Source organism: Colias eurytheme, chromosome 16 (genome assembly GCF_061535395.1).
Source record: "Colias eurytheme isolate Ceu_HAF_F1 chromosome 16, ilColEury1 Martin Lab GWU primary, whole genome shotgun sequence".
NCBI classification, from domain to species: domain Eukaryota; kingdom Metazoa; phylum Arthropoda; class Insecta; order Lepidoptera; family Pieridae; genus Colias; species Colias eurytheme.
Window position 1 is genome coordinate 4,906,559 of NC_142995.1, and position 23,549 is coordinate 4,930,107.

General features: G+C 32.3%; 1 protein-coding gene across 1 annotated transcript in view; it reads right to left on the reverse strand.

The window, feature by feature from the left end:
* The window catches only part of Dscam4 (Down syndrome cell adhesion molecule 4), a 148,124-nt gene that overhangs the window by 34,636 nt on the left and 89,939 nt on the right, over positions 1 to 23,549 (reverse strand). Inside the window, exons 4-7 of the mRNA XM_090111163.1 lie at positions 5,113 to 5,311; positions 4,567 to 4,722; positions 2,831 to 2,962; positions 2,120 to 2,255 (exon numbers count right to left, since the gene is read on the reverse strand). Coding sequence (XP_089967289.1) covers positions 2,120 to 2,255; positions 2,831 to 2,962; positions 4,567 to 4,722; positions 5,113 to 5,311 — 623 coding nt within the window. The remainder of the gene's footprint in view (positions 1 to 2,119; positions 2,256 to 2,830; positions 2,963 to 4,566; positions 4,723 to 5,112; positions 5,312 to 23,549) is intronic.

A 23,549-nucleotide genomic window follows, 5' to 3' on the forward strand; every position in this document is an offset into this window, starting at 1 on the left:
TTCAGTTTTATGTGTCTTAGGGACACACCGCGCGCCATCTATTGGGATGATTAACAACCATCTCAACCAATATGAAACACTTTTCAGTGAATACAATATTGTAACGATGGAGCACGACCTTTTTTGTTGAAATTGATATTTATTATTTTATGGCATTCAAATGCTTTATAAATATAAATTTATAAAGAATAGAAAAAATTCGATCACGAGGCGGGACTCGAACCCGCATCCTTTCGCGCCATTCCGGGGCGGATGCCTGACCAATTCAGCCACTCGTGACCCGCCAGAGCAATCGAATTTATTCTATTCTTTCAGTTTTATGTGTCTTAGGGACACACCGCGCGCCATCTATTGGGATGATTAACAACCATCTCAACCAATATGAAACACTTTTCAGTGAATACAATATTGTAACGATGGAGCACGACCTTTTTTGTTGAAATTGATATTTATTATTTTATGGCATTCAAATGCTTTATAAATATAAATTTATAAAGAATAGAAAAAATTCGATCACGAGGCGGGACTCGAACCCGCATCCTTTCGCGCCATTCCGGGGCGGATGCCTGACCAATTCAGCCACTCGTGACTCGTGTTTCATATTGGTTGAGATGGTTGTTAATCATCCCAATAGATGGCGCGCGGTGTGTCCCTAAGACACATAAAACTGAAAGAATAGAATAAATTCGATTGCTCTGGCGGGTCACGAGTGGCTGAATTGGTCAGGCATCCGCCCCGGAATGGCGCGAAAGGATGCGGGTTCGAGTCCCGCCTCGTGATCGAATTTTTTCTATTCTTTATAAATTTATAAAAGCCGATTTGTTTAATAATTATTAGTAAAATTGGCTTAGCTCCTATATTAAAAAAGAATTATAGGATATATCGACGTTGATGCAAAGAAGTGAAGGTCAGAAAGAAACCACTCTTCTAAGAAGCTAAATATGGTCTTGGAAATTCAGATTTATCCTACTCTCCTTCTCGACTACAACCATAGAACCAGTCATACAGTAGGCTATTTATCTATTATATTTATTATGGTAGGATAACATAGGTCTTCTCCTACCATATTACATAGTTTTATGAATGAATGATTAATTTCGATAAGTATCGGCATCGATACGTCTGCATATTCCCGTGCGGTTGGCAGAGCGTAATCCCCGCATTGTTTTCATTTTTCATTCGACACACGACAGTTGCAGGCCTGCATCTGTTTGCTCAGCAAAGATGCGATACGTGCTTAACTTGTCAGATACAGTCGTGGATCGGGAGCTTTTTATAGGATACAAATCTTTTCGAATACATAATACGTGCGGGATAAACGTTTAGGTAATGTTTTGTTCCTTCTGTCGTCAAATCACTTGGAAACAAATAGACTTTTATCGGATTTTAAGTGATTTATTCCTTAGGTATATTATTTAATCCGACGTTTCATACACTTTACAGCAAGCGTGGTCTCGAAGAGACTATTTTTAAGTTCTAAAAGATACACGAATAAAATCATAAGAAAATAACATGATATGTTTTATTATAATTATTGACAATTGTGTGATGTAGTATCACGTGTAAAGTGTTAAATTATGCGTAGCACAAAATATAATAAGTAATACAAATTCATGCAAATTAATTGTACGATACGGGATAGGCCTATAAAATAAATCTCACTCTAAAATTCATAAAATTTAACGTAATTCGTGCAATAGCTGGCAGGGACGTCATATTTACGGCGTCATTTCGGAATTGGAGAGACATTTAGCGTAATAATATTTTGTTTATTTAATAAACCATTCAAGGTTATTTAGATTGGTAGATATGAATACATTTAATAATGCTTTTACATAAGCGTAAATGACACGAATATATTTAGGAAAGTTAAAAGCTTCAGACAAATCATTACCTACATAAAAACAATTTTAATATTAACTGCCTGTTTTACTATTTTTTTATGATCGAATATGATTGTTTTACAGTGATATGTTATAGATCTAAATAAGATGTGTACAATAAATAGAAATAAAATAAGACTTTCAAAATAACTTCGAATCAATCAACTTCAAATCAAACCCTAATCTCTTGGTATCATATATCAATACGTAAAACAATGTGATTACTATCAAATTACCTGTATGTAGGAACTGGCCAAGCGTGTGCCGCGCAGGGTAACCGCACATCGTGGCCCACCTGCACCCTCCGCGACCGCATCTCAACAGCTAATCGCGGCCGCACCTCCCCTTTCGGCTCTGTTACTATTATGTGACCTGATTAAGGAGGAGACATCTTAATTACGTTTCGCTTTTGAATTATGACACTTTTAGGTGGTATCATTATATGTGCCTTGGTTGGTTGTTTCTGCTGGAAGGCAGCGTACCTAGTACTTTTTTAAGTTAGTTTCTGTATTTACTTAAAAAAGCAAGTAATTAAAGACGTATTTGAAAGCATCTTAAATTTATTTATATGGTTTTTATTAATTACTCAGTTGATTGGTAAAAGTTGTAAAAGTATTGACCGTAAAATATTATTCAATCGATAGATTTGTTAATTGATTTTTTTATAGATTTGACAAACTTGCTACTAGTTATAGGTACACATTACGCAAATACCTTATTATAATGAATGAAACTTGAATCTTATATCTATTGTATTGATGGTCTCCCTAACAAGACCATTGTTAGCAAAATACCCTTAATGTCTCCAGGTTATATTACTTCAGAATAAAAGTAATTAATAAGAAAGGACCTTCATTAACAAAATGTCACGTTACCTTTATAGTAAAAGAATTTGCACGTGGCGTAATTAATATTATATATATATTTTAATTTTATAATAAACTTACCAAAATATTGACTAGAATATACATTGTTGGTAATTTTATCTCGAACTTGGCACCGAAACACGGTGTACCGATCCTCTGGACTCACGGCGCTTATGTACAATGAGCCGTCATCGAGGCGTTCGTAATTTGAACCTGTTTAAAAAAAAGTTGTGTTATGCCAGTACCAAACGTCAAAAGACGAAAAAAAAAAAAGAAATAAAGCCCGCGAATTCGTTGAATGTTCAATGTAAAAATATAATTATATTATTTTTTGTTATTGGCAGAAATGTTTTAGCTGATTGTTAATATTAAACAAAATTTAAAAACACAATTTTAAAATGTGTATAAATATTCCGCCATATTATTCAAATTTAGAATCTGTCCAACGTTTAACGATACGAATTTACTTTGGAAACTCGCGGAGTGTATCAGACATATAATAATTTAATTCACCAAATAAACTCAAGGATTAAACTCATTTGCAACACCATTCACAGACATTAATTAAAAATTTCCCCAAAGCCACAAAATTTTCAAGTCTTTATTCCCTGAGGACGTATGATGAATGACTCACATTGCTATAGCTTTTGCTGAAATTTCTTTCCAAGTATTTCTTATTATGGAAGGTTTCAGAACGTTTCTAGACTAGCAATTTTTTTTGAGGTGTGTGACGAAGGCGTACCTATAGAGAGGTGAAATATAACAGGATGCGTAGTTGATCATATTTTCTTTATAAATATAATTAAAAATATCTGTATAATGTTCTTTTTCTTATTTATTTTTATAAATATTTTTATCAAGGTCAATGTTAATGACACTTCTCTAGACGACATAAACAAGGGAAAAGTAACTTAAAATAATGGGTTTATTGTAAAATGGAAAAGCAATGAATTAATAATATGAAAGCTCTTAAGAATAATACAAGAAATTGAACTTTAACTCGGCGTTGTCAAAGTTTTATTAGTCCTGCTTTATAATGAACTTTTGTTGAAGAGAAGTAATGCAAAAGACTAGAGAAGTTTCAAATAGGTTTTTTAATGTAGTTTTATCGTTTATTTATATTTACAAATGCTTTATAATGTATACAGGAACCTGTGAAATTAGTACCTAAGTAGTATGTGTGTTAAAGTATATTTTTTTGTTATTAAGAAAATATCATACATTAATTATTTTTTACTTATACCCGTGGTACATATGAAACTCTGAACGAGAGATTATTTAAAAATTTAATTTAATTTAATTGGCGATTCTTCCTCACAAAGAGTAAAGATTAATGTCATATATTTTTGAAGACAGATTAAAAACAATCTTTATAATATGTACCTATAGTCAATGGCTAAGCAGTCTCTTTGTAATACATAACGGGTTAGAAACCGCAAATAAAGATCGTTTAATATTTTAATTATCCTACAGAAGGGTTGGCGAAATGGGTCTGCAGATCCTTGACATAAAAATATATATTTTGTTAGAATTTTTGAAGGGTTACCTCAATTAGGTCGCTCAATACTACAAGGGTTGTTTAAGTTTTCTACGGTTTTGTTTAGCTACATAAAATTATATTATTTCTAGAATATAATTAGTTCCCTTGAGAAAAAATAGTTGCACCATACCATATTCTATATTTTATCTGCATAACAATGACTACATGCCAAATTTCAACCTGATGGGTTCTGTAGTTTGAGCTGTGCCCTTGTCAGTCAGTCAATCCCCTTGCGTTATATTAAAAAAAGTTATTGAAAATTCTAGAACGATCTTACCTAAATAAGGAAATACACTAGTTTCATCATCAGCGAACCATTCGGTTTCTTGCACTCGTTCGCTGTAGTGCGGCGGGACGGTGCAGCGCAAGATGGCGGCATTTCCCGCCATCACATATTCATCTGACACATGCACCTCCCATGGGACGTTTAGTACTGGTAATGTAAAATAATTTCAACTTTAAATAAATGGAAGTCAAGCTTATTTTTACATGTGGGTTACGTGTTTGGAAAAGATGCACGAAAATGTGTAGGTACCTATTATTTTTTATAATTTGTTTTTACTGATAAAATTTATCTTAACTTTATGTTTTGATGCAATAAAATTGTTTTTGAATTATTTGTCATAAAAATTTGAGTTTAACTGGATGTAAATAAAATCAAAATCTCTAGTAATAACTACCTACTAGGTACATATTTTTTTCCAGCGGTTGGTATCAAATTATGTAGGTTAGTAAATTATAATAATTTCACCAAAAACTGCGCTATTAACTTCGTATAACAGCAATATAAAACTTTACAAATACATTATCTAATGAAACTTACTGGCATGTACGTGAATGTTCTTAGATAAAACAGCGAAACCGCTGTTCAGCCTTAACCTACACCTATAGGTGGCAGTGTGGACATCTCGCCGGAACCTGTCAGCCGGGAAGGGCGGGAACTCCAGGGATCCGTTGGCCAGCACCCTGCGGAGCCCCGCCAGTGACGTCACCGGCGTGTTGTCTACGAGCAGCCAGTCCAACTGGAATGGAAAAATGTATGAGAATTGATGTTGAAGTACTGAACATTGAGCTATTATTAGAAGGTAATAGTATCTCAATGGTACTGAATTAATTTTATGAAATTTTATCAGATTTTTATTTTGTAGAAGAACAACAGAAAAAGTTCATCTATTATAAATACTACCAGTTAAAAATAATAGTAGGTATAACCGTTTTTTTTTGTTGTTTGCCATTTTGAAGTAACTTCTATATAAGTTTTAATTTTTAGTTGTATATCATTCGTTTCTAACATTGAGATAATATTAATATGGAGACGACACCGCCTACATCACTTATGTTCCACTCAACATACGTCATGTGACGTATGTTGAGCGGTATTTTTTAATGGTTTTAAAGTGAAACGCATCAAACATGCCTTCGTGTGTGTTACGATATTGCACAAATATGTAATACAAATTATACGGAAAAGTGCAAAGGAATAACTTTCATCGTTAAGTACCTAACTAGATAATAATTTTTAAAACTTAGTTAGTGCAAAAAAATGGCGCACAGATTTTGTTCGTGGTGTCTCCTCCATACGTAGTAATATTAAGTATCTCAATGGTTTCTAAGTCGTTCTATAATAAATGCATAAAATAAACATAATGTTAAAAGCTTAGTTATAACAAACATTTCGCTACAATTCTAGTAGGTAATAAAAATGTTTAGTTTGAATTGCATAAAATATTTGCAAAAGTTAGCTTTCTGGCTTGGTTAAATATTCAAAATGTTTCAGTGCAAGTGTGTAGAATGTGGCATCTTTGGAACCGCTGACTTTAGTTTGTAAGCTTATTGGACCTTAAAGTTTTATATAACGCTCAAATTCCTTAGTGAAATGTTAGAGTGTTACTTTATAGATATAGGTAATATTTAAATCACTTCTTTTTAAATTCTTTGGCAAATAAACTGAAAAATAAAGAGACTTAATATAGATTCTATTACTTAATAGATATTCGATTGTTGTTACGGTAAAGTTATGTTTCTTTATAGCCTTCTATCATAAAAATATGTCATGTCTACAAGATAGAAATTGACTATCCTTATTCCTGAGATTCTTCTTTCTAAAGTAGCCTAATTACTATGTCAATAAAAGATAAGTTAAATCAATTATTACAGCAACATTCAGTAATTACACGTATCTATAACAAAATACCAATGAAGAGATATTAAAAATGTACAAAGACTAGTGTATTCCACGTGGATAACGCAGACTACAGGCTCATAAATGAATATTAAAAAAGTTGTTGATATGTAGCGTTTCTCGCGACAGTTCATACACAATAAGCCGTTATTTATAATCCTTCAGGGAATATTCGGGAATGTTATAAGCCCCGAAATTTCGTTCCCTCGTGAGCCTTTTACCGCTGACGTCTTTTTCCACCGTTTATCCTTGTATAAATTCGTTTGTATTCTGTCATATAAAATAATGATCACTACAAATTATTGGCAAGGTTTTGTCGTATATTTATTTTTGAGCTTGAATTGAAGCTGCAGTAAATGTTTGATAAAAAGTCTTACAAAATATGTTTGGTTTGTTTTCCCTATTTTCAATTCAAATGCATATAATAGTTATGCTCATTATTCCATTTCTCCGTTTAGTAATCAATATTCATTTGGTATCACCACAAAACAGAGAGCTCTTCTTTATGATATTACTAGGTATTTTTAGACTTTTAAAGTAGTTACTATGTAAGAGCAAATCAATAAACATTCGAAAAGTAATGAATTTAATCTACCTATAACAAAAACAATTTATGATTGATATTAATAGGTACTTAATAAATATAATTATTCTATTCAATAATCCTCATAATATTAATGAGTCATTAAAGTTTGTACCAATATTATGCACAAAATATGAAAACAAATTTCATTCAATTTAATAGATAATATTTAGTTTAAATGAAATCGCCAGTTCTATACAATACACAGACAATTTTATGAAAAATATAACGCAATTAAGAAAAATACCGCGCAAAATGTAATAAATTTGGCAGATTAATTAGACATTCAATTCTAACCACGTTTTATGAAGATCAATACGAGTTCTTAATTAATTAAACGGTATTCACTGCGGGTGGCTCATTTTTTCGTTCGTTAATTATTTGGCGATTCTGCTTTGTTTTTCTTGTCCCACATTCCTATCTGGAGCACTCGGGCAATATAAACACGTCGGCATTTAAAGAAAGTTATAATTTCAGGGGTAAACAACTGTTTAAATTTAATATTGTATTTTGTATATTGTAATATTTAATTTTTGCGATTGTGTTTGTACTTTTTCGTAAGTTTTTTTAAACCTTCATCAAAGTGTTTGTAATTTTTACATGAAAGCACTTGAAAGCTGTTTACAATTTTTCAGTGTGGGCGTTTAATCCATAAGCTTTAGTGTTAACACAGATACCTAATATAATATAATATTATATTATGTAGATGATAGTTTCTAATTTTTTATACTTTATCAAAAAATATAGACGAAGTCGTGTGGTTTTTATTATTTCATTGATTTACCTGAATGCATGAAATGCATACAACTTATCATACCCCGAATATGCATAGCTCAATCATGCTTGAAGAGATTAGACATTACGCCAGCAAGCTGAAATTTATCAAACATATTGGTATAATTATTAAAGCGAATGCACCATTTTACAGTACATTTCACTGAAACTGTACGTCTTTCGTTGCTAAGTTGATGACCGCAACTGCGGTTTTAGCTTTACCAGTTTACTCGTTCCCATGTTTACATTACCCCCCTAGGACATATTCATTCGAAATTCCTAAATAACACACTATGTATAGCGACTACGGTTTTGTAGCTTTAGCATAGCGTACATACAAATAATTAATAATTCAAGTAACACCTTGCAATCTGATAGATTCATAAGTTTGCTTCAAAAATCCCTTAGAGATAAATTATCTTAAAAAATCTCACTTATCTAATCCTCATCAAATTGATTCATTTTTTTATTATCTTGTTATAGAAAATGATTATGCCTATGATATGCTACCTATGGTAGCTATTGTATAATAGCGATATTACCTTCTATGTATTAGGAATAATAATTAACTTGCTTCAATTTAAAGACATCATAAGAAACCACCTTTGTAATATTATTCTGTCTACTCGAACATGTGGTGTAGGTTCAGAAATAGATCAGCTATGACCTACGATATGAAGAAGGTAAACGTATTTATTTCTACATCAATCTTAATTCTCGATATTTCATTTAGTTCGCAAGACGTGGGTGATTGATGATCATTCGGGAGGCTGTTCATAAAGTTAGCGAGATAATTTAAAATATCAATATAGATTTGGAAGCGATAAAATAATTTCAAATTTTATTTTTATTTATTATCTACTATTGTTTACAAATATATTATGATTTATCAATTTTTTCTGTAGGTAGGTACGTAATTATTTAATAATTTATTGATATTGATACATGTATATTATAAGTCTTAAAATAGAATTGTATGAAACTGTGTCAATTTAAATAAATTACATCCTACTAACTCTTTAAAAAGTGTGACTTTAAGATAATAATAATACTTTGTACAATTTTACCCTTAACTTAAAACTCTACAAGCGTGCTATAACTTACAAGCATTCCAAATGTGTGTTTACGTTTTGACAGTGTTTGGTTCGATTGCGTGTTATTCAGTATTCAAGACCACCATTGTTCATTATTCCGCTAGGACGTCCATACAAAACTTGTATAGAACTAATTATGTTAACAAATGCAATCTCGTGTTCGTTGCGAAGGCACAATGCGTTTCCAAGGCACCATCACACTGACAATACCTTCGTCTACACTGAATAATTGGTTCGCCAGCCACAATAAATCTGTGCTAAGCTGCTGTATGCTTTATCATCTCCCGGCACAATTTATATTAAATATCCTATTTCCGTGGCAACAAAGTCCACGCTTTAATAAATGTCACGTGACGTAAATGAATTGTGTAGAATTGTGGCCGGAATACATCCGTGAGCTTTTTCGCTCTTGTCAGCCAATATTTTTTGTTACTCCAAGCAAATTTGATGCTTGTTATGTTCTTATGAATTTTTTTTTATTAACTTTGTGTATAGATGATAAATTTTATGTAATTAACACGTTCACTGCGGCACCTAAAATGCCAAACTTACCGTTGTTGCGGCATGTCTTCAATACTTCACATCGGCAAGTTCACCACTGTGCGTCATGAGCCATTTTTATCACATCGCACCTACTGACTTTGAAGGTTAATAATTTCATGAAATTTCAAGATATTTCAAAAAAATTTTTTTCGGATAATAGTATATTATATGTATAGTCTTGTATATACCGCATAAATAGCTTTTAGTTTGACTCAATAGTTTAAAAGATATGAGGAAAAATGTAAACCCCTGATTTTGTGAAAAATTATTTGGCATCCCGCACTGCGTTGATACGGCATGTTAACAGTAATAGCGATGGGAAACACTGTAAAATAAAACATCGATATCGATATAAATCAATTTTGTATATTTCAGTCTGTTTGTTAACAGATAACGAGATCGTCGATACAAAAAAAAAAACACATATAAAACAAGGTACTTGATAGAGTACTATCAGGAAATTGTTCAGTAACTTTTGTTTTAATTTGTTCAGTAACTTTTGTTTTAATGTTTTATATTATTTTCACAACTGTCATCACATTTTTGCATTTATGCTACGAAATAAAATAAAGTAAAAAAACTAAAGCCTCTAAGGTACCATTGTCATTTAAAAATTTGATAACGACGCGTGCGGTCCTGGTACATCACTATGCGAGATTGACACGCGGCGCGCTCGCAGTACAGTGCGGCATGAGGTGCTTGTCCATGGCAAAATATTTGACATGCCGCACACAAAAGAAACGGTTTCTTTTCTATGCGTGTGTCCAATATTTTGCCATACGATTTTTAAACGAAATTGAGTCCTACTTCAAACTGTGATCACAAAAATATATTTGTCTCTTTTCTAGTCATTGATTAACATATAAAAAACCTCGCCGCACCACGGTGAAAACTGCGATTTTGGGCGCCGCACTGTGGTGTAGTCGCTGATGGCCCGATACTGGACATGCCGCAGTGAACGTGTTAAAGATTTTAATTGATCTTGGATTACTTTTAAATGAGTGTATCCGAATACCTGTGCTCTTAAGAGAGGTATTTTTACCCATTATTTCACACACAAATATCAGATTTGAATAGGACATTGAACAAAAAATTACAATTTTACTAGATCTTACGTACTAATATGTGGTATATAAGTTTGATATCAATTATGCAATGTGCTTGCGTTTTAATTTGTTTTTAATAACAATGGAAACTTCATTAAGGTGATTGCAACGATCTGTTCCCAGCCAATATCCCGCTAGATGGCGCTGAATTCTACATTTCTAGTTTATTTGAGTTTTTGCGTAATTGGAATAGTCATCAAACCTAGGAATAGTCATGGCGGTTACTGAATATTATATTTTATTGAAATATGTTATATGATTGCCTTAAAATCCACCCAATTCGGTAAAATTATGCGTTTTAACATCTGTCATTGCATACAGGGTCGTTTACACACACAGACGTATACAAAAATGATAAAGATTTAACTCTAGATGGCGTGAATGTAAAGCGCGTCACACACGGTGAAGATACTACCTATAATATTTTATCTAATCTAGTAATATTTTATATTACAGTATCTTAAGGTATCCGGTATCAGCGTTCTGACCATCATTTTTCTTTTTTCGCTGTAGAACCGCCATCCTGTTACAAATGACCCACAAAGGAGAATGACCACGGGTGGTATCGGTAAAATTTTAGTTGTGCCACGTATTCGTTATATTGTTAATTCCTATTTGTATTTATAATGATCATATGTATCAATATTAAGTCTTAATTAAACCGGATAAATTGAAATAATAGTAAAAGTAAAAGTTTTTCTTTTGAAACATGTATGAACTTTCGCATTAGTAGGAAGTAGGATTGTTATAAAAATAAAAGTTATATTTGTTGGCGTAAACTATTTTATTGTAATTTTGGGAAATAAATAATGTCAAAATTGATTACCTACAATAAAACGCAGTTTTATTTTATTACCTACATTACACTATTGTTTTTTTTTTATCAAAACATGTATTTGAAGTAGCAAATATGATATTATGCTGATCCAAGCATTTTCACTCAAAACTAATATCACTAATGATTTGTAAAAGTAAATTATTTCAAAATACATTTCATAACCAACAAGTAAGAATAATTATTCATACAACAACAAATCAAAAACACTATTTACTATGGAAAAAAAACCAGGAAGGTGAAAAACATATTTACGATTTCGATGCACTCGACTTTTAGTAAAATAATAGGTAAAAATATTATTATGGTTTTGATCACAGACATATCTGTGGTTTTGATTTTAGCTACTAGTATCAGAAAGCTGCGTGTTCAATGCACGTCGGGGTCCCACAACTGTGGAGGAAGGAAGGTAGAATACCTCCATCGAATAAGTGAAGTTTCTCGACATACTCGATTTGCCGGCCGGCCTCAATGAAGATTGTCCGAAAGTTGTATATGTGCTCTGTAACGAAAAAATTTCGCTAGCGCGATTCAGAGTGAGGTGTCGTACAATATACCTAATGAAGTTTTTCATCTTTTTATTTTACTGCAAATACAAAATAAAAATTAAACAATGGTAATGTAAATTCTAAACAAACTACTACCAAAATACAATTAGAACAAAAATCATTTGACTTGTTTATTTCACCCAGAGGCCAGAGCTGAGGCGGCTCGTGACAAAATTGTATAGGTGTTCACTTGAAATAAAACAACGAAAATACAATAGCGTTCGGGATGATTTATTACAAAAAAATGAGCACCACATTTTATAAATGTCTATAACACTAAAAATTACAAAGTACAGGCTATTTCAAAACGAATTCAATGACTAGGTATCAATAATTAGTAAATCACCGAATTTGCATTCGCGAGCGTAGGTATCCATAGTGTTTGTCACTGACGGTCACTGACCTCTATAACTTATAGTTATAGAGGTCAGTGGTGTTTGTTGTGTAAACATGTATGTATTTGAGTAGTTAGTAGCATATTATATTCTGAATTTCTGATCCATGCCTATTCACTCAAAACTAATAACACTAATGATTTGTAACAGTAAATTATTTCAATAGGTAGGTATTTGAACATTTCCCAACAAGACGTAAGAATAATTATTCGTAGGTATACAAGATACAATAACAAATCTAATACACTATTTATTATTTTATTATTTACTAGCGGTCCGCCCCGGCTTCGCCCGTGGTACATGTTTACGTTTTCTCTCCATAAGAAGTAATAGCTAGAGAGCTAGCGCAAAGCTACCTGTATGTATTTGACCAGACCTGGATTTTTGTGTGTTGATTCCCCTATACCTACTATACATGAGATGAGGAGTCACTAAGCCCAGAGTGGTGGACGGGGCGCGCGCTTAGGTAAGACAGGTGGAAATTTTTGGCGAACTTTGAAACCATTTGACCACGTCTGCCATTTTGATATTTGAAAATAGATTATTATTACTATCGGAAAATAACAATGGCAGACCATTATCACGCGGATAACATTCTGGCAGACACTTATGAAAGTGCTGAAAAAAATACAATTTTGAAAGTATTTGACCAGATCTGCCATTCATATATTTTATTTATTAGGGTCTTCAGCAGACAACAAAACTTTACAGACTTCAGCAGTCAACAAGACTTAGCTTCTACATGGTCAGATGTATATATGTATTACGTTCCCTGACCTTACATCAATGATTTACTTAATTAATGTTTTTATGGTCATTTACATTTAATTTTGAAAACTATGGAATAAAATTTATAAATTTGATGATACAAAACTAAATATACATTTGTAAAGAATCTCAAATATAAAGTTGTGTTGCAAATAACAAATCATCATTTAAATATTTAGTTTATTTCTTTATTTAAGAAACAATTAACAATTTATTACAAAACAACATAAAAAAACACGCATGCATTTATTGAAATGTTCATTCATCATCACTATCGTATGGCGTTGTGTGACTCGTCTTCATAATCCATTGAATCGGATTCTGTAAAAGTAAAACGTAAATTATATAATAAAAGAAATGAGTCATTATAAACTTACCTAGTAAGGCAATGCCTTTGATGTCGCACGATGCCGCCGCGCCGCCAGTGTAGGTACTTCTGCTGCTACATGAAAATATGCTAGGGTTGCAACAAATGGGAAATAAAACAATTGTGATTATTACTATTATGATGTAATCATTTATTCATATTATGTACATTCAAAACAATTGCTATTATTAAATCTGATGTAATTATTTTTTCATAAATATATAATTATTATTAATTACATAATATATTGCACTGTGAAATATTTACGTATCACTTTATTTTTGATGTTCTTAATTGTCTTTTATAAAATTTAAGTGACGCATTCGCATTGGGATCAACAATCCGATAAGAAAAGAATGGAGACAACATATACATAGCTTTGATTTCAATTCTACAGATACAAAATATACAATCTATCTAAAATGATACAACGGATGTTTCCTGCGTTTTCTCGTCAAAATACCGAAACAACGTAATTATTGTATAGTAGTTGGGCGTGAAAGTAAAAAAACAAATGAAAAGTGTTTTCCATATGATTATTTATAAAATTTACGCGATTAAGAATAATTTCAACGATACAATTTAGTAACCGAGAATTCAGAGGATTAAAGAAAATACCTGCCTGATCATTTTATCAAACTCTAAAAGAATTATGGTTATTTCGCATCACTCGGTTTATTAGTTTGGTAATAATTATTAAAGGTAGTTACAACCCTAGCCATTGAGTCGAACGGTAGGCAACACAATATCGACTTTGTGCGGGTACATATGGTACATTTCTTCTTGCTGTGAAGCGTAATTATTATTATTAAGATTTTTTAGGCTATTTTGAATCAGCTGTTCTAATTTAATTCTAGAAATTTATTAAAACGTGATTTTTTTTAAAGTATATTATGAGTTTATAAATACCTCAACCAATAGTTATTGTGTCCTATCCTCATTTCTTTATATCTTGGTAGTTAACTAAAGTGTTAAATTTACATAACCTCAACAACAACATTTACACTGCCACTGCACTAAAACTAAACTAACTAGCTCTCTAGCTATAAGAACCATCCTCGTACTTCAAGGGATATAATAAAAAAAGAATTATCGAAATCGGTTCAGCCGTTCTCGAGTTATGCGCTTACCAACACATTTTGCGATCCATTTTTATATATAAGACTAGCGGTCCGCCCCGGCTTCGCCCGTGGTACATGTTTACGTTTTCTCTACATAAGAACCATCCTCGTACTTCAAGGAATATAATAAAAAAAGAATTATCGAAATCGGTTCAGCCGTTCTCGAGTTATGCGCTTACCAACACATTTTGCGATTCATTTATATATATATACTAGCGGTCCGCCCCGGCTTCGCCCGTGGTACATGTTTACGTTTTCTCTACATAATAACCATCCTCGTACTTCAAGGAATATAATAAAAAAAGAAATATCGAAATCGGTTCAGCCGTTCTCGAGTTATGCGCTTACCAACACATTTTGCGATTCATTTTTATATATAAGACTAGCGGTCCGCCCCGGCTTCGCCCGTGGTACATAATATTTACGTTTTCTCTACATAAAAACCATCCTCGTACTTCAAGGAATATAATAAAAAAAGAATGATCGAAATCGGTTCAGCCGTTCTCGAGTTATGCGCTTACCAACACATTTTGCGATTCATTTTTATATATAAGATAAGATTATGTGAAAATAACCAGGAAGGTGAAAAACATATTTACGAAAACATAGTAACATAATATGGCTGTCGCTACAATAATTATATTTCAATTTTATCTTTTTATACCTAGTAGAACTGGCCGACGAATAAAAAAAATCGTATTAGAATAAATACAATAAATTACGGAACAAAAAAAGGATTGTAACTGAATTAGGTATGTTTGTTTCTGGGCACACCGTTTTCGACGACGCGACGCGCGACGTAAGCGTATAGGTATAGGTACCTACTTTGCTAAAACAAACTAATAAAATTGTGTGTCTGTCTGAAAATTCGGAAAAGCATATTTTGCAAGTTTGTAATTACTTTGATAGTTTACCGATTTATAATAATTGTAATTGTAATTGTATAATATATAATTTGCAATGTGGTGAAATTTCATAAAAATCACGGGCCAATTTTTTGTTTTGAATCCCACCGAAAATATAATTGCGTTATTAGAATAATTAATTACTATACCTACCCACGATCAATTATTACAATATAGTCTCAAATGCATACTAGAGAAATATTGCAATTTGATTCAATTAATCCATCAGTCCTCGGAATCACAGACACAATAGAAAATCTATTGTGTCGCGCCCCGATCGGGCCTTACGGTGGTCAATGGGTTAAAATGCATAGCATACAAAAATAAATTCACAACACAAGAAATTCCGCGCGCAAATCATAGCGCGTGTCAATGAAATCAAGAATGTTTTATATCAAGCCGACGCGGACGACGACGCGACGCCGAACAAAAGTACCTACGACGGACGACCACGCTTCGAGTTGCCAAACAACATGAGTAATAAATTGTTTACAAAAAAAACAAGTTTTCCATTTTTCTGTATGAGTAGACAGAACTTCAAAACGCCACCTGCTACGGTTTATATTATGAACGATTGTTATAAAAATAAAAGTTATATTTGTTGGTGTAAACTATTTTATTGATCAATAATTTTGGAATTTAAAATTGTCAACATTGATTACAATAAAACGCAGTTTTATTTTATTACACTATTGTTTTTTTTATCAAAACATGTATTTGAAGTACCATATAATATTATGCTGATCCAAGCATTTTCACTCAAAACTTATATCACTAATGATTTGTAAAAGTAAATTATTTCAATATACATTTCATAACCAACATGTAAGAATAATTATTATTATTCCTACCTACAACAACAAACCTAAAACACTATTTACTATGGGAAAATAACCAGGAAGGTGAAAAACATATTATTATTTACGATTTCGACGCACTCGACTTTTAGTAAAATATAGTAGGGAAACATAATATTATGGTTTTGATTTTTGCTACTAGTATAAGAAAACTGCGTGTTCAAACTACTTGTTTGTCTGTCTGAAAATTCGGAAGTACTTTGGTAGTTTACCGATTTATAATAATATTGTATATATCGTTGTTTAAAAAATATTCAAACACAATAAAATATGATATATGTACTGATTTATCACTGGTTTCAGTGATGAACTGATGAGTCAATTATAGCCACTATACTTTCGTCATACGTGTGTATGATTGATGTGATTTGCAACGTGGTGATATTTCAGAAAAATCACGGGTCAAATTGTCCCACCGAAAATATAACTGCGTTATAAGAATAACTATACCTACGATAAATTATACATAATACAATATAGTCTCAAATGCATACTAGTGAAATATTTTATTTGAATCAATAAAATAAAAAAATAAATAAAAAATAATAATAATACAAAAATAAATTCACAACACAAGAAAATCCGCGCGCAAATCATAGCGCGTGACAATGAAATCAAGAACTTTCGAGCCGACGCGGACGACGAAGGAGCCTAACAAAAGTACCTACAATCATAGGCGGCTCGTGACAAAATTGTATGGCCGTGTTCACTTGAAATAAAACAACGAAAATAGGTACCTACAATAGCGTTAGCAGTACAAAAAAAATGAGCACCACATTATAAATGTCTATTTATACACTAAAAATTATAGAGTATTTCAAAAAGAATTCAATTATTATTTAGCAATAATTAGAAAATCCCCGAATTTGCATTCGTGATCGTATTCATAGTGTTTGTCTACACTAATATTATAAAGAGGAAAACTTTGTTTGTTTGTTTGATTGTAATGAATAGGCTCATAAACTACTGGACATTTTACCAATGTTTGCAAGTTTGTGATTACTTTGATAGTTTACCGATTTATAATAATTGTATACTTATATCATTGTTTAAAAATATTCAAACACAATATGATATAGGTACTGATTTATCACTGGTTTCAGTGATGAACTGATGAGTCAATGTTAGCCACAATACTAATCACTTTCGTCATACATGTGTATGAACTATGATTGATGTGATTTGCAATGTGGTGAAATTTCATAAAAATCACGGGCCAATTTTTTGTTTTGAATCCCACCGAAAATACATATATTACTAATTGCGTTATTAGAATAATTAATTACTATACCCACGATCAATTATTACAATTTACAATATAGTCTCAAATGCATACTAGAGAAACATTGCAATTTGAATCAATTAAAATGCATAGCATACAAAAATAAATTCACAACACAAGAAATTCCGCGCGCAAATCATAGCGCGTGTCAATGAAATCAAGAATGTAATTTTATATCAAGCCGACGAGCGACGACGCCGAACTAAAGTACCTACAGTACCATTTACCTTCAGTGTACAATACAGTTTACAGACCTACGACGGACGAACAATAATGAGTAATAAATAAAAAAAAACATAGTTTCTAAGGTCATTAGTTTTATTTTATTTTATTGTTATTTTCTTTGAACGATTGGAAATGAAATTACTCAATTTTTACACAGAACTTTGATTTATTAGAATTATGCTCATTATGCATAAGATAACGAACGCGAATGCACGACATCTAGCGCGTCAATGTCTAAACATCGCCTTTCGTTTAGACATTGACGCGCTAGATCTGTAATAAGTATATAGTCTATGCGCTAGATGTCGTGCTTTATGTCGTGTTTCGCTTGGCAAAAGTCACGCACACTACTGTAGAAGTGTCAAATTTTTCCGGTATTTTACTGTTGTTTTTCTAAGTAAATATTGTAAATTATTGATTAAAAAGGTCGAACGCGCACACATTTCATTATAGAGAAGTGATAAAATGATTAGTTTTAAAGAAATAGTGTCTGTGTTAAGTGTTTAGAGGTAATCAAAAATGTATGGAGGGACGGTCGGAACATCAACCTTAACTAAAGGCAGTTATCTAATTGGATTTCCAGTTACAATTCGTCACTTATTTCTTTGGAGGCTTCGAGATAAATGCTCTAGTTTAAAGTATAAACATAGATTTCATACTATGTCTAAATATTATTTAAAAAAAGTTTTTAATATACTAATACTAGATTTCCGCCCGCGGCTTCGCCCGCGTTTGCAAAGGAAATCCCGCATAGTTCCCGTTCCCGTGGGATTTCCGGGATAATAACTATCCTATGTGTTAATCCAAGTTACCCTCTATATGTGTGCTAAATTTCATTGTAATCGGTTCAGTAGTTTTTACGTGAAAGAGTAACAAACATCCATACATCCATACATCCATACATCCATACATCCATACATCCATACATCCTTACAAACTTTCGCCTTTATAATATTATGTATTAGATATATTAGATAAAATTGATCTACCGTAATCGCAACGTGTAAATTGTATTGGAACGAGCCATCTAATGCTATTACATACCTAATTGACATTTATTTACTGACAGACAATTAAACGCTTACCTACTTTTTAAATGTTTATACGGATTCACGGGTACTATATTATTGTATCGTTAGAAATTACGTCTAGCAAACTTTTTCATTCATTTCTTTACACTTATACAATTCGCAATTCTCGCAAGAAATAAAAAGAAACTAAGGGGATGATCCTTTGAAAGTTTTATATTTTTCTTTATACTTTCGGCTTTGATGGAAGTTTAGTTTTGTTAGAACGGCCGTTAAGAGTTCAAGAAACCTCTGGGTATTAGCCTCTTGCTCTTACAACTTCTGAATCACATTACGACCAAAACGGTATCCTAACATGTCAATTTATTTATATCAACATAACATTGCTATCAAAACAGACGAAAATTGTAGTCTGTACAGGGGCCTTAGACAAAGTAACAACTACAAAACGATAACGAAGTTAGAAATCGCAAAAATGTATGGGATTGACATTAGATAGACCACGTGATCTAACGCGGCTTATGTCAATCCCATACATTTTTGCGATTTCTAACTTCGTTATCGTTTTGTAATTGTTACTTTGTCTACAGGCCCAGGTATATTAAGAAGAGCTGGAACGTCAACACATTTACACATTGCACATGTTAGGCCGGGAGATACTGACACAAAATTTCGGGCCATTTGTAACAGGATGGCGGTCTAGAGGGGTCTTAGTACGCAATGACAAAAAGAAAAATGATGGTCAGAACGCTGGTACCGGCGGACTAGTCGCGTGGGCGTTAGTCACACTCGTCGGATAAATAGCGAAAGTCCAACGATTTGTAACACAAAAATTTTAGAATTTACCGATAGCCCTTAAAAAAGATGTAGGCGGTAGTGTCATGCCATACAGTTACGATGTGACTTACAGTCCGCCATACCGACGTGAATGCGTTGATTTAAAAAAAAAAAGTGTGTGCGTGTAACCTTTACGCGCGATTGAAGTAAAACGCACATGTCAATATAACCTTGTTATTGAATATTATAAAATGTCGCAATTGTCAGAAAATTTATTTTTAATTTACTTAAATAAATAAATAAATAAATATTATAGGACATTATTACACAAATCGACCTAGTCCCACAGTAAGCTCAATTAAGGCTTGTGTTGTGGGTACTAGGCGACGATAAATATAATATTTAATAAATACATATATAGATAATAACACCCAGACCCAAGAACAAATAATTGAGTTCATCACACAAATATTTGCCCTGACCGGGGATCGAACCCGGGACCGTCGGCTCAGTAGGCAGTTACTTTACCACTGCGCCAACCGCGTCGTCAAACGTACAGAATGACGTCGTCAACTTATTTTAAAAGTAATAAATAAACAAGTATATTTATACCCGGCGCGGCGAATGATGATCCCTATGACACTGACAGTTATTCTCAAGAGACAAACTTGTAACGGCGTCACCATTAAATTAGAAACGTATTAGAGGCGTCTAAAAATGGCATTTATTAATTTTTACGTAGCTTTATGCCACAACAATGATATTCCGTTGGAATTATAACAATTCTTAACATTTACGAGAAATTATATCAATCTGACTTTGCGTTTACGTCCTATAAAACTTACATTGTTGGCATTTATCGACTAGTGCGGAAAGTATCGATTAACAAATTTCGATAATGGAAACGAGTTCACATTTTTTCCATGCTTAAGCTTTAGTTCATTCACTATTGAATGGAACAGAAGATCGCAGCATAATTAATTAATTAATTACCGTTTGCGCTAATTTACTTACCTATGATAATATAAGTTTTTTAGACAAATTAAAGGGGGCTTCCATTTTCATGATAAAATAATATACACTGTGTTAAACGGGTTAAAAATTACGTGAAAATGATAAGGCGCATTTTTATGTTTTGGAAAACTTTCGTTTTACTTACCTACTTAATCTATGCTAAAAAACTTAAATTAATACAATAACAACTTAATAGACGTTATAAATTTTAGTTAAAAATTCATTTTATAATATTTGTAAAAACATGTTTACCGACGTGGCTGAATGCAAACCACGCCTTTGCCTATAAAATAGTAAAGTATCGACATGACCCATCATACGAGCAATCACTAAGACGAACTGTCATAGGGATCATCATTCGCCGCGCCGCCGGGTATAGAGATTTTCAAAAAATTTTGCAATTTAAAATAATGTTTTTAAAACTGTTGAATTTTTCATTCACTTTGCTATTCACAATTGATCCGTTTGAAAATTTGAAAATAAATAATCCTAATTGATTATGATATTTGCCACTAGCTGGCGTATAAGTCAAGAAGCGTGTAGTATATGACATATACTTACAACCAATCAGAATTATTATTTTTAAATGGCGGAAACTACACAGCGTTACTTCCGTCAGAAAAAAAATCTGAGTTACTCCCTAGTCGCGCCTAAAGAAGTTTTACTTCAAAAACAATTCAACCATTTGTACCGGGCTCACTTTTGCAAAGGTAACCATCGTCGTGCAGCCATTTACTAAAATTGCCATGCCATACTTTTCGGACGATTCCAAATGGTCGCCATACCGCGGAAAAGTCAAACGATTTGTAAATCGTTTGACTTTCGCTATTTATCCGACGATTTCGACTAACGCCCACGCGACTAGTCCGCCGGTACCAGCGTTCTGAGTTCTGACCATCATTTTTCTTTTAGTCATTGCGTAATAAGACCTCTGTAGAACCGCCATTCTGTTACAAATGACCCGAAATTTTGTGTCAGTATCTCCCGGCCTATGTATGTGTCATATTTTGCAATTGTTTATAAATACAGGGTGATGTAATTGGTGTAGTACGAATATCTAAAAATCTATGAAGAATTTTGTGATACAGTAAATGGAAGAATTATAGACTATTTTACAGTATTTAATAAAATCATTAAATTTTTTGTTCATTTTCATTTAGAAATGTCAATTTTTCTCACCAAGGTGGAAATTTGGATGATAAGGATCTTGTTAGAAAAATATAAATTTTGACTAAAATCGGCATTTTTTTTTACAAAAATCTAATAACTAATTAATAATCAGAGTTATCACATTATTAAAAAAAATAAGCCAAACTATACACAATTTTTACCTACTTGATGCAATCCTCAAAGATCTCAACCCAATAGAGTTACTATGGGGCATAATTAAAGGGAAAGTAGCATCACAAAATGTGATATTTAACTTGAAAACTGTGTAAGAATTATTTAGAAAGGAAGCAAATGCTATTAGTCTGGATATGTTTAGTGACGTTTGGAGAAAGACGCGAGAACATGAGGAAAAATATATTCAATTAGAACCAAAAGTAGATAATTACACTGACTTATTTATAATAACATTAAGAAATTCCGACAACGAAACATCGAGTTCTTCGAGCGATGAAAGTTACAGTGAAGTAGAAGATTACGATTATGATTAAATAGATTCTTCTTCTTCTCTATAGATACTGCTTTCTGAATTGTTGGTAAATGTTAAAACTGTTAAACTGTTATGACGATTCAAAAGTGCTTCTAGAAGAAGTCTAATTGTATAAATGTTTGAGTTTGAGTTTAAAACCAATAGTGTGAAAATTATACAATAAACATGTAACACATATTTGTTAGCGCGTATTGGTAGGTATTACGTACTTACTACAAATATAATATTTCTTAGATATCTTTACTCAACCAAAGTCAGGAATTTAATTATTATTTGATAATTGAATGATTATTAATACTTTTATCCAATTTATTATTATTAGAATAAATAATTAACTTCATCAATTTATTTACTTTTAAATTATAATTTTACAGGTAAATTATGAGAGCTTTCATAAGTAATTATATTTGCATGTACATATCTACAACGCACCCATTTTACAATTCAAGTCTAAAATGAAACTAGAGTCGCATTTATTTTTGAACATACTGTAAGTGAAATTGCATAAGTGTGAGTACTGTGAACATGCCAGCTTTCCCTAATTGACCTGTATTTTGAATTGAAAAATCTTGAATAAATTTTTTTGCCACACATATTTTTTATTGAAACTGAATTTCAATTATAGCGACTATAAAGAGGGTTATAAAATCCAATTATACATGGACGAAACAAAATTGTAACAAGATATAGACATCTTTTTACTCAGCGGTATAAGCTCCAATATATTTTTGCAAATTTCATTTTAGTTCAAAGCGAATAGAATAAAATTTAATCGGCACATTCCACTGGATCATCGGTGAAAAAAATTCCATTACGTAGACTTTATTTTATGGCGTTTTTATTCATTTTGCGCGGTTATGGAAAGCGTGTATGAGCAGAGCAAAGGTCGTCTATTTGAAGAGGACATGAGGCACCCGAGATAGTTCTAGTACCGGGTATTTGCGGAGGATTGTGTTCATATGCAAATACGGGCATATTTTCAATTTTACCTCGAAAATGCCGCATGATTTATTCCAAGTGCTACAGTTACGATAACGTTTTTATACGTTTTGTGTTCCATTTATGAATACTTTAGTATTCAGTGCTCTTGAAATGTATTTTACTTTACAGGATTTAATAAAGCGGCTAAGTTTTGCGATAAACGTTATTGGAAGACGATAGATTAATAAAATTTTAACGTAAATGTTTAACGTTTAGGA